The sequence below is a fragment of the Protomyctophum bolini genome (assembly GCF_963924005.1).
Source record: "Protomyctophum bolini genome assembly, chromosome: 6".
NCBI classification, from domain to species: Eukaryota; Metazoa; Chordata; class Actinopteri; order Myctophiformes; family Myctophidae; genus Protomyctophum; species Protomyctophum bolini.
The window spans coordinates 42,716,186-42,729,668 of NC_137867.1; the positions used below are offsets into that span (position 1 = coordinate 42,716,186).

Genomic DNA, 13,483 nt, shown 5'->3' on the forward strand with positions numbered 1-13,483 from the left:
GGGAGAAATTTGTCTTGGAGACAGAGTCACAGCTGCATACAAATAACAGTGTTCACATACGAAAAGAAAAAAAAAAACATGAAACACCCACATACACAAAACAGAGATATATCCCATGGATGCACCTGGGACATATCCTGAGGTCAACAGGGTTTTCGGTCTACCAACATCATACCCCTCACTCAGGCGACCCAGCCGGCGTTGATCAAATCCCGATTTACGTCCTAGTACTAGCTACCCTCGATCAGTCCATCAGGGAATGAGCAAGGCCACACAATCCGTTGTTCCGGGACTGGGAGAACCAGATTCTGGCACGTGGAAGAAAATATTATAATTATAGAAATTACTCAAATTAGTTTGTCAAGTTATTATTTATTATTAAATATGAAAACCTCCCCATACACTACAGTATGTTATACAGGAGCATGTGTTTGTTTGGGTGTCAGTCTGTTATTCCTGTAGTCTTCTGGGGAGGTCATGCAGGAAGGGCATTTGGGGCGTCCAGAAGACCTGTGATGACCCATATGGTGTTCACTGGTCTTCTGGGGAGGTCATGGAAGGGCATTTGGGGCGTCCAGAAGACCTGTGATGACCCATATGGTGTTCACTGGTCTTCTGGGGTGGCAATGGAAGGGCATTTGGGGCGTCCAGAAGCCGGCAGAAGGTTTTCCCAGTATTCACGATGAGCTCTGAAACAGATGAAGACGTTAATCACAGCACCGTCGGGAAATTGAAGGGTTATTGATAATAGTTATCGGTAACCAGCTTGAGTTTTCTTCTCTTTTTTTTTTACTGCCAAAGAGGTTTTGTTTGTGGTGCTGCCACACTGCCAACTGTGGCAGCAGGGGGGGGGGGGGTTGTTGTGAGCTGCCAGTGGAGAACATGTAAGACCTGTGATTAGTGTAAGCAATATTACACTCGACGGCGTGCTTCGTCGTGATTATTGGCGCGGTCTGGAGCGAGGCTAGTTGAGGCTTTAGCAGAGTTCCACAAGCGTCACTGAATTGCCTACATTGAATTTTTCATTATTATTTCGAAACATTTTCAAAAAACATTCCCAAAAAAAAGGAAAAGCAAGCTTTAATTCCGTTCAGCTGCAATGTGGGTGAGCTTAACGTTGTTTAATACAATCAGATTCCCGCATAACATCCGAATACGATGATGTCATGTGCATAGCCTCTATTCCAGTGTTGTTTTCGCCGACTAATACTATGACGAAAAATACATAAAAACTAAGCCATGATGACTAAAACTATGACTGTCGATTTTGTCAACAAATAAAAACTAGACTAAAATGTTAGGAAGGGACTAGAGATCCAGTACAAGTCATTTTACACTTGGTTGCATGCTGAAAATAGCAGATCTTGTAGATCGGCTATTTTCAGCAAGTGTAAAATTGGCCATTACGACGGCATCAAGGCCAAACGCCAAAATACAGTTTAGTCGACCAAATCACCTGTAGATTTAGTCGACTAAAACCTTATGATATTTAGTCGACTAAAACACTAAAACATTCCGGGTGACTAAAAATGTGACTAAAAGTAAATTACTAAATTGTGATTAAAAGTAAATGAAACTATTCGAGACTATGACTATAAAAACTAAAATAAAAACAACACTGCCTCTATTCAGATCGTATACGTGTTCTTACTTGGCTCTGTAACACGGCTTGGTGTGCATCGCCAGGGCAGCGCCCCAGACTCCATGCTTCTCCGAGGCCGGCGGGAGGAAGCCTCTCTCGGAGGCCAGCTCCTCTGCTATGGCCCTGGTGTGATACGGCTCGAATCCACAGCAGCCGCCGATGTAGCGGATGCCGGCATCGTAGGCCTCCCTGGCATACTTGTGAACGTCAAAGCGAGTCAACCCCCTGGGCTCCATTGCTGAAAAGAAACAATAATGTCTATGTTGTTATTCGCCACGTTTCAGTCAGTGTTGTTGTTTTTGGCAGCAAATTTCTATAGTTCAGTATACAATGACAATGAATGACAAATACCGGTCCATGGGTTAATACTGACCGAAGGGAAACTCTGGCAGACGGAGGTATCCAGAATGGTTGCACTCGGGTGTGAGGAATCCCAGAGGTTGGATCATGAGGTGGGCTTTGAGACCGGCCTGCTCCAAGCCCTCCTTCATCAGCTTCACGGTACGGAGGCCCGACTCAGGGTCCAGGTGGCAGTTAATTCCAACTATATCTGCTCCTGTAAACGCACGCACACACACACACACACACACACACAAATGAGTCTAAAGTCTAAAGATGTCTGTCAAGTTTGTTCATCTGATTTTATCCTATAGTAGCCTACGTTTTGAGCTCCCAAGAGTACAACCTATTAACCCCCCCGTCAGCATTTTATGTATGAATCCCTTTGAGCAATGTGTTGGAACTGAGCGGGCCACGTACCAGCCTTCACCAGCCTGACGGCACACTCCCCAGGCGGGACTCCATCGAGGTCTCCAGAAGGCGCTATGCAGAGCGTGGCTCCGATGGGTTTGCCGCTGGTTTTGAGGACCTCCACTGCCCACACGGCCTCTTCTACGTGAGAGAAGAACTGCGGGAGAAACCTGCAGGTTCAGTTATAACAACAACTCTTCTGGAAAACACACCAATACCCTTTTACTGGCGTAGTGGCGTGTTTGCCTCAATACCTTGGATACACTCTTCTCTGTCTCTGAGTCCTGACGTACCTCCCTCTCAGCTGTCCTATACTGTCTGTCTCTCCTACACTCTCGCAGCTTTCCTACTGCATGTCTCCTACACTTTCTCCCTCTGAGCTGCCCTATACTGCCTGTCTCACCAGGCAGACTGTAGAAGAGATACTGTGGACAGTGGGAAAGCTGAGAGGGAGACTGTAGGACAGACAGACAGTGGCAAAGCTGAGAGGGAGACTGTGTAGGCGAGACAGACAGTGGGAAAGCTGAGAGGGGGAATGTGTAGGAGAGCTAGACAGTGGGACAGCTGAGAGGGAGAATGTGTAGGAGAGCTAGACAGTGGGAAAGCTGAGAGGGAGAATGTGTAGGAGAGCTAGACAGTGGGAAAGCTGAGAGGGAGACTGCGTAGGCGAGACAGACAGTGGGAAAGCTGAGAGGGAGACATAATAGGACAGATACACAGAAGAGACCCTGCTGATGTAAGATTCATCATCATTCATTCAGAGTATTCAAATGCCAGTCCATCATTCACCTCCACCATTAAGAAGTCGATGTCCTTCTTGACAAAAGCGTCCATCTGTTTCTTAAAGATCGCCTTCACCTCCGTCTCACTGTGGGTGTCGTTGTAGCACGGTGTCTGGGACACGCCCCCGGCCACCAGCGCCCCACCCTCATTGGCCACCTCCCTCGCTATGTCACAGGCAGCCTCGTTGATTTGGGTTCCCTGTGTGTGTCAGAAAGCAAGAGAGGTGAGAGGTGGTTTCTAGGAACGGGGACTCAATCTGTCTGTGAGACTATTCAGTGATGTTGAAATGTACTATAACCCATTCTGGTGTTTGGTGTTTTAAACATTATGTTATCCTTTAGTTATTGAAAAATATCATTTTTGGTCTGCTATTTTTGAAAAATCGTGAAAATGCGGCACAAATCTTTGAATATATAGTCTTTCAGAGCGAAAGAGCGTTTTTAAAGGTGATATAGGCAAGTTTTCAGTGTTTGTACACAGAATTGATCGAGTGTTTCCAAACAAATTAAAATCTAGCTCCACCCCCCTCCCCCCGTCATTCTATTGGCTGAGCCAGGTCACTTCAGGCTATGGGGTTGTTGTTGCTGCTGGGAGGGACGCTATGGATATTGCGCTCGTATGGCTAAATATGACATTAAAAAATTATGAATTTCTATCGATATCATAGTTACAACAATGACATTGAGTTGACATGTTTTTTTAAGGGTAACTGTAGCGTAATCCCAATATCACAAGACTGACACGACGAGTCCCGCAAATGAGGAAGTAGGAAGTAGTGGAGCAGACTCACTGGCTCTCAATTCAATTATCTTTCATTTGTAATCGTGCATATAAAACATATTGCCCCTCAAATGCCCCAGCCACTACAGCATCGTTCATGTGAACTACTTTGTCCACGGTTATTCATCGCTATGATGATCAGCGACGGCTTGTCACCGTTGGCGAGCACGGGTTGAATGCAAGCTTCAAGCCGGCCGGACCACCAAACCATGCGCTATACATAGCGATTCTCATAATTTCAACAGGCTTACATATTACATCATAAACATACTATTTCACATGAACAATGGTGAAACTAAGATATGGGGATAATATTATACTTGCAAATTGCAAGTATAATATTATCCCCATATCTTAGTTTCACCAATGCGATTTCATTGCAAGTTGCAATGAAATCGCATTGCGTTTTCATTATAATACTGCTGGGTCGAACGGTCGAACACACAGTCACAGCCTCGCGCTGCAATTGGCTAAGACTCCGCGTCACCCCCCACACAGACCCTCCTCCCAACACGACGCTTCCGTCCCGCGACATAAACAACAGTGGATATAAACAGATACAAACACATAGAGGGAGACAAAGGGAGAGTGTATGTCTACAGGGCAGCAGCTCAGCATCAAAATATAGGGGAAGATAGAGGGAATAAGGCCACAAATATAGATAGATAAATATGTTGATTTTTGGCTGAAAACTTGCCTATATCACCTTTAACTAAACTATTTGCTTCTGAGGGGTTCCTGGAATATCATATTTTCAGATGGGGGGGGGGGTGGGGGGGTCTGTGGCTAATTACATTTTTGGGGTTCTTGACATGAAATATTGAGCACCACTGATACAGAAACATAGGTATACAGAAAACTGTCAGGATTTAGAAGACTTTTTTTTTTTTTTTTTCGACGTCAAGACCTTAACCCATTCTGACCGGGCACCCATTTTGGTGTTAGCATCATGTTATGCTTTACCTATTGAAAAATAGCAGATCTACAAGCTCATATCGCGCCACCGAGTGGCGCGATACGAGCTTGTAGGTCTGCTATTTTTTAAAAATTCGAAGAACGACTGACATTTTTAGAATCTGATCTCAGGTCAGAATGGGTTCATCAGACCAGTGTGTGTCCAGTGGAAACCTCGTATGAATCTGATCTCAGGTCAGAATGGGTTAATGGGATAATGATGATGTTTCTACTATACTAACAGTGATGTTGCTGACGTTGCCGCTGATCTCCAGCTTGTCGTCGCTACAGTAGAAGGTGAAGGTCTGAAGGACGTCGGCCCCAGCCCTGAGGAACTCCCTGTGCAGCTGACGAACTGACGGAAGAAAAGCATGTTTTGTGAGTGCTGGTGTATAGGAGAGCCCGGTTAACAGTATATTTGATGCAGATGGCTTGTAGGGCAGCATGACAACTCTCATATTCTCCACAATACATAACTACTTGTGCAATTGTACAAATTAACAATTATAAAGCAATCATTACACGAGAAAACTTTGACTGGCCTGTCTGTGACATTATCCACATCAACAGTATATACTGGTATAGAGCAGGCCATTATTTATTATGAGTCAAGGACCGCCATTTGAAGAGATTTAGCCTCTCAGACCCAACACTTTGAACATTTTATTGTTGTTGGATAAGATGTTGTCCACAATTCCATGCTGTGTTGATACGATAGGAGAGATAACAGAAACAGGCAAACTTGGATGTTCACTTAACAATACTTTAACTCTTGAGAGAGTTAAGGGTCCATTTGGTTACCAACTCTCCGTAATTTAGCTGGGGACCACCTGGAACCCCCTCAAGGACCACTGGTGGTCCCCTGACCACTGATAGAGTATACTACAGGCCTACATATTGTTGGAGGGCTGAGTTGCCCTGACACACACACATGTAGTAAATCGTTGACAGATGACATATGATTAACCTTTGTTCATGTGGTTGGTTGGAAAAAGGAAGATAATAGTCAAAACCATCATGTGCCTGTAAGTACATGAGTGGGCTTGACAGGATTTAAAGGACAACTTTAGTTTTTTTTTCCCAACCAAGGTTCATGTTTTAGGTTTTATTAGAGAAAGTAAAAGATGCATTTTTCCATTTGCTGCTTTCTTTCGTTTATAGTGATTTTTGCCATGGTATGGGGGGGGGGGGGGGGGGCATCCGAACATTACAAAATGTTATAGTGATTTTATTTTATTTTTATTTACTATAGTCCTACTAGACCCCAGGAATTTACATCTGGCCACAAAAGATCACAGGATCTACCGAATGTGAAGGAGGGTACTATAGGGGGATGCCACACTGCGTTCACTGCGTTGTATGGCTCAACATGTCAGTCTGTCACCCCCTTCACATTCAGTAGATCCTGTGATCTTTTATGGCCAGATGCAATTTCCTGGGGTCTAGTTCATATGGGTGCTTTAATTGAAATTGCTCTCAGGAACAGCTCGACTGATTTTGTCCTCATCGTGATGTCATCAATGTCATCCTACTTTGTATAATTCCTCCTCTTCTTCAGTCTTCAGTTCCACATTTGCGTTTCCACTTTGTTTACAATGTCTGCCATTGTTTATTTTCCAAGCTGGCATGGAATGGAAACTGTTACACACACACAAAAGTTTGGTGTCACCATTTTCTTGACCTACACACCCTATTCTTGTCTTTAGTTTAGTTATGTTCTGCAAAAGTTTAACTCGCTAGAAGGCATGTTAAAATGAAGAGTTTCAGGGCAGCCTTTGGCTGACTGATGGTCCGATTACTGCTAAGCAGTCTGACTTTATGGGATCTGTTTGTAGAGCTACTGGCACCAGCTTTTTGTAACAGTCACTTTTGATATGGGCTAGATTACAATAGTAAGATTATACTTGATTTAAATTGTCCTTTTTATTTTATGTTAGGTAAGTGAGTGTGTACTTAAAGTTAGGTTAAAGGTAGTTTGATTGTTTATTGATTTGTGAAAGGGTTTATATTTACTATTTACTTCAATAAGCTGCATATCAGCCCCCCCCCCACCGCCTCAGGACATTGTGGTATTGCAGCTAAAACTGCTCAAAGTCCAGAAAGAAGGACTGGTTATATCAGAGTGGTGATTGAGGCTGAAACCATTAGAAATAGGTTTGAGGGACATAGACAATATGATATTAAATATTAAAAACTGTTTTAAAATGCATGCACACACATGCGTGTGTGTGTGTGTGTGTGTGTGTGTGTGTGTGTGTGTGTGTGTGTGTGTGTGTGTGTGTGTGTGTGTGTGTAGTACCTGCTTCGGGGTGCTCTACTGCGGCCTCAGGTGTCCAGTGACCTGCCTTCACGTAGCCCCTCTTCTCCAACGCCCACACATATCCTCCGTCTCCCACAACCAGATCCCCTGCATTCAGACGCTCCAGGATACCCTGAAGGCAAGTTTATTGGAATAGCAAGGTCAGAAAAAACATACATTCCATGCATTCATCTTCAGTAGACTTGACTACTGTACCGTACGGTGTCTTAGTTACAGGTCTCCCTAAAACATTAAATAGACCAGTCACAGCGGAAGTTGATTCAGAATGTTACTGCTCTATAGTACCAAGAAACAGTAGCATATAACTGAGCAAATTTTGACAGCAAATTGAGATTTTAGTTTTATAGTCTCTTGAATAGTTTTAATTTTGTTTTAGTCACATTTTAGTCACCTGGAATGTCTTGGTGATAGTCTAGTTTTACTTTGCATGCTGAAAATATCTGAACTACAAGCTCATAAGAGTCACAACGCTGCGAAGCGTTGTGAGGAATGTGATCTTGTAGATCTGCCATTTTCAGCGTGCAGCCATGTCTAAAATGACTTAGCATTCTATTTAATTTCAGGTTTATGATCCGGTCGGGAGCGGATGGTAACTTCCGTCATGTTGTAGTCAATGATTTGTAGTCATCTGGCAGGAAACCACAAGGCGGAATCAGTACTGTGAATGGGTACTTCTTATTCCACCTTGTGGTTTCCTGCCTGATGACTACAACTCAGCGACTACAACATGACGTAAATTACCATCCTCTCCAGACCGGTTCACACGGCGATTTTGGAACAGAGACCAGGCTTTCCTCCGAGGTGGAAAGCCTGGTGACGCGGGGTTAAAAATGACTCATACTGGATCTCTTGTCCACTAGTCCCTTAACATTTTTTTGTTTTTTATTTGTTGACGAATTTTTTTTCGATTTGGTCCAAAATGCGGAAGTGCAAACGAGTGCTCAATGTTAAGCCCAGCTGCACTGGGTTTCCTCGTCATAACTCCACGGGTCCGCCTGCAGTCCCACCTCTTACCACTAGGGCCCAGTGCTTCATCATCACCACCCATCTCATATCTGCTCACTCCCAATCAGCCAGTCAGAGTGGAGGTTCACAAGCAGTCACACCTGCACAAACGAATGGACACCACCTGTGCCTGCATGGATTCTGACCTCCCTTTTGCCTGGCTCTGCTGGATATTGGATTTGTTTACCATGGTGGACTATCTGTTTTGTGGACTATCTGTTCATGGACTTTACGTTTTGACAATGTTTAACCTTCGACCTGTCGAATTCCGTCCACTTTGGGGTCCAAAAAACATATCCTGACACGTACAGAGATCCATGAGGATGAAAGGTTAATCCCAAGGATTTAACCCATTCTGAACGGAAACCCCTTTTGGTGTTTTAAGCATTATATCCCTTTAGTCCCTGGAAAAACATTTTCAGTTGGGAGTCCGCAGCCAAATACAGATCATTCTGGGGGTCCTTGAAATTAAATAGGTTGAGCATAGAATCTGCCTCAGGTCTAAATGGGTTGTACTCAGACGCACCTGGCTGCTCTCCCAGTGAACCTTATCTTCCTTGTTTACGTTCCCTGCTAGGGCAGCCCATTCAGACACAATCATAACATTAGTGTAGTTATAAAGTTGCAATAGTTCAGATAGTTCAGTCATACAAAATTAAAGTAACACTCAAATGAGATGAATACAATAAATCAATCAATAAATATACATGAATATACATTGAATTTATTTTTGAAAATGTAAGATTTATCAAAATTATAAGAATCCTTTAGTTCATATTAAGAGGAATAGTGAAAATTGCAGATCTACAGTATAGTCAACAATATACGTAACTGATAACAAATCGAGTATTGCTTCAGATATAGCCTTCCACTAAAAATACATCTTTGACATACCTTCTTCATGTTGTCCTGTCAGTGTCAGGTTTGTATCTGCTTGCACAACAGCCAAGGCAGGAGGAATTTACAAGACGAGCGCTTTCCGAAAGCCAATGGGATTCCTCATGCATGATGATTATGCAACACTTCTTTGTAATTGGCTGAACAAAAGGGAAAAAAATCACAAGTAACTTGGTTGGTTGCTCTGGGTAATAAATAAAAAAATCACACTCCTGGTGCATGAGGTGCATGTATGCATAGTCAAAGAAACCTTGTACGAGGGCTCCTGTTAAGGTCTTCAAGGTGTTTTTGTTGACCAGTGAGGAGATCCTGTAAAGGAATCTTGTTCTTTGATTGACTCCTTTTATTACTTGGTGGCCATTTTATCACCAGAAAGATTAGCCTCCAGGATGGAACCTAGGTAGGTAATTTCATCTTTTCGTGTGATAATATCGTCACCCACTCTAACCAAGAAGCCATCTGCCTTGCTGAGATTACTATTTGATCCGAAGAGAATGGATTCAGTTTTTCCCAGATGTAAGGATAGTTTGTTATCAGCGAGCCAGGTGCAGATTCTACCGAGTTCAGAGCTGAGGGTCTTTTCAACCTGCAGTTTGTTCCTGTCCGAGACCAGCAGTGCTGAGTAATCTGCGAACAGGAACCAGTTGCAGTCACAAGCTGATGTCATGTCGTTTACATATTAGGTAGTGTGTGCAGGCTGGGTGGTGTGTGATAATCCGGTTGAAGTATTCCTTCGGTACGGCGACTGCGGCGGCGGGCCCGGGAGAACAATAACGCGACACGAGACAGTATCACGCTAAAGGTTCACTTAAGTTTATTACACAACAGGGAACATATATAGTGCTGGATCATAATCGACGTGACAATAAGATATGAGACAAAATAACGTGCCTACTGCAGTATGCTACAGTTGCTACAGTTCAGGCAGTACAGGGCATAGGCCTACACAATACATATCAAGTACACTGTATCTCAAGTTCAAGTACAGACAACTCATGATTATTATAGCAGTGACCACTGCCCAGCCCACATGGACTTATAGGACACACCATACAAATCATTGCTTCACTATTGCATATGGAAAAAAAATGACATGACAATGACAATGAAAAAAACATTCAGCCTTTTTTTCCCACGCTTTGCATAAAAATTCTGCTAAAGCAAAAATACCTTTCCTAAAGCAAAATTCAAGTTTTTCGTAGTCCTCTAACCAGAAAACACAGATGGTTGTCATTTTACAAAACAATACATGTCTTAAATGACCTATAACATAAAATTCTACTTTTCCAATATCTTGTGTGTTTTTGGGGCTGCCATATGTGTTTTCAATCCCCACAAATAACTTTTTAATTTTGAACAATCAGGCTTTCATATCATATGAGTGCTTTAATGGAAATTGCTCTCAGGAACAGCTCAACTGATTTTGTCCTCATCGTGATGTCATCAATGTCACCCTACTTGCCTGTATAATTCCTCTTCTTCAGTCTTCAGTTCCAAATTTTCATTTCCACTTTGTTTACAATGTCCACCATTGTTGATTTTGCAAGCTGGCATGGAATGGAAACAAGCCTGGTTTGATCTAGCATCAGTATTATGATGACTCAAATATTAAATAATCTGCATAGCAGCACCTCAGGACATTGTGGTACTGCAGCTAAAACTGCTTTCAAAGTCCACAATGAAATGACAAGGACTGGTTATATCAGTGGTGATTGAGGCTCAAACCATTAGAAATAACTTTGAGGGACATAGACAACATGATATTAAATATTAAAAGCAGTTTTAAAATGCATGTTATTTGCGCTTTAATTCATCATGGGGTGCAGTAAAATGGGCAGTAAAACAAAAAATGAATTTCAATTTCTTTCAAATCACACACTAAACACACTCTGTCCTCCTCAGGAGTAGGCCTACCAATGAATTGGCTGCCATATGACATAATGTCCAAAAGCCATGCATTGAGCCCTAAAAAAAAAGAAAAGAATCACACCTGTGTGAAGAGAGGGGCGTTAATATATTAAAGTCTAACTCATGTTAGGTGATGTAAAACAAACGGTGCCAACACAAACATTAAATGCCAGTAACAATAAATAGACAATATGACATAACGAGGGAAAATATTACATACATTTTCCCTTAATTGTCAATGGCGTTTTTAAAACAAACATTAAACCTGTATGTAGGAGGGGCTAGTGACCCTCAAAAATAATAAAGTGACACAGCCAAGTAAGAAGCATAACCTACGTTGGCCTACAGCTATTGGAATCTGCTGCCGGTTAGCACTGAATGCATTGCGTACATATGCAGCTGAATAAAGACAAAATGAAGATGCACAACACTGCACAGGGTCATGTCATGCCATAATCACAAATACCCATTGACTGAGCAATAGCTCCCTCTATTGAAAACTGAAAAGACTGCGCTATGGGTTCAAAGCAAACTGCTCTTATATTACTGAAAGCCCTACATCAGTGGTTCTCAAACAGTGGTCTGGTTGAGAGCTAAATGATAGTTTGGAACCAAATGGACCCTTATGGGTCTGTAACTCTGAGTGTACAAAAGAGAGTTGTAGGCCCACACTCTCAGAGTAAAATTAACATTGATTTTACAATATACATTGGGGTCCCAGAGATAGAAATGCCATTACATTTAATGGCATTTTCCGAGTAGGGATAGGCTACGAACTTCGTAGCCTATCCCTACTCGGGACCCCCAAAAATGCTTTGGCCATCATATGTTTTGCGTCTTCGCGACCCCCGCCCCGCACCCCTCCCCACCACCAATACAAATTGACCGCTACAATAACCAGCTTATTTAATAATAGAGAAAAATGCATCATAAATAAATACTGAAATCAGATATAATCATTAGGGAAGTTTATGCATGCACTATGCAGGCTATGTAAACTCTAAACTTCCATTTCCAGCCATTCAGTTGCAAATACTTTAAAACAGTTGTCATGTTGCACGCATGCGTTCCTAAAATTGCTGATAATTGTGCCGCCCTCGTTGAAAACAATGTAGGCCTATGTCAAACTCCAGCTTGTCCCTCTCCAGTCCAGGCTGCATGAATCCGCCCTCGAGCGCAGTTTTCTGGCGCAACTTTGTATAATTCAATGGCTCTGAATCTGATCCTCATTAGTTCCTACATGCAGCTCTACTGACCCCTTGTGGAAGGCCTTTGGCCGTGTAGAACCAAGAGCCATCATTTTCAGCACTGTTATGTTACTTTGAGTCAGTAGACTAGTTAGTACTAGACTATACCAGTCAGTCTCAGACCCAAAACTAATGTATATTGTTGTTGATTTGAGATATCTATCTAATCCACTACTAACTATCTGCATGGACCCCTGGTCTGTATGCACTTTGATTTATGTTAAACTGATAGACCTTTTATTTGTGTTCTCTGACAGGAATCATTTCATAAATAGCCTATAACTCTCTGGTATAAGGGACTCTGGCAGGAATCATTTCATAAATAGCCTATAACTCTCTGGTATAAGGGACTCTGGCAGGAATCATTTCAATAGGTAGCGGACCAACCAACCCATAATAAAGAGGTTATCACTTATCACACAAGAGTTGCTTTTACTTTTCATGTCATGGTAAAACCTTCATCTCACATGAAAGTATATTAACAGTAAAAGACACAAAGGACATAAAGAGAGAGACATTTATTGACGTTCAGTTCAAATTATGGACAGCTACTGCAGGTCAGCATTAAAATGGCGTTTCTTTCCCCTTAAATGTATAAAATAAAGAATAAATGTATGCTAAGGTTCAAGGTTGGGAAATATACTATACTATGAATGCACCATTTACCATGTATGTGTGCACAGGAGCCTCAAAAGGCCTCATGGTGAGGCGTGAGAACTCATCTGGTATAGTGTAGTGTATCTTGGATGTTAGTGACCTCTGTCAGTCTGTCATGTGATGCAGGCCTTAATTGCCACATGCTGCTACGGGAGACTGCAGTGCTATATGCAACATAATATTAATATCCCTCCAGATTTGATCTGTATTGCCTCATGGCATCCATAGTGGCTGTTAAAATCTCTTGAAATGGGGGTCCGTAGGCTAATTAGTGTCAATTTGGGGGTCCTTCCTTGACATGAAAAAGTTTGGGAACCACTGCCCTACATGATTGTGCAACATTGTGATATTTTACTCATATTGTGTCAATCACGGCTTTGTTCATCCTTTATACCACGACACGACACACAGACCTTTTCTACTGTAGGCTATACTAGAGACAATGACATGGTTCAATGTCATCACATATTGTTCTTTCGTCCGTTTGTTATTTTTATCTACATATTGTTCTTTATTCATTCTTACATTTTTATTATTTTC

General features: G+C 42.3%; 1 protein-coding gene across 1 annotated transcript; it reads right to left on the bottom strand.

The window, feature by feature from the left end:
• Nucleotides 1–428: 428 nt before the first annotated feature.
• Nucleotides 429–9,268, bottom strand: LOC308316653 (betaine--homocysteine S-methyltransferase 1-like). Its single transcript, XM_080765347.1, has 8 exons — nucleotides 9,129–9,268; nucleotides 7,209–7,341; nucleotides 5,152–5,264; nucleotides 3,182–3,373; nucleotides 2,402–2,549; nucleotides 2,016–2,198; nucleotides 1,652–1,880; nucleotides 429–689 (listed from the first exon to the last, which is right to left on the bottom strand). The coding sequence occupies exons 1-8, from the start codon at nucleotides 9,135–9,137 to the stop codon at nucleotides 605–607; spliced, it is 1,092 nt and encodes a 363-aa protein (XP_080621473.1). The 5' UTR covers nucleotides 9,138–9,268; the 3' UTR covers nucleotides 429–604.
• Nucleotides 9,269–13,483: the final 4,215 nt, after the last annotated feature.

Coding starts and splice junctions, on each gene's coding strand:
- LOC308316653 (XM_080765347.1), bottom strand. Junction 5,265..7,208: donor AGTAGAGCACCCCGAAGCAG/GTACTACACACA, acceptor TTCTTCCGTCAG/TTCGTCAGCTGCACAGGGAG. Junction 690..1,651: donor AAGCCGTGTTACAGAGCCAA/GTAAGAACACGT, acceptor CATCTGTTTCAG/AGCTCATCGTGAATACTGGG.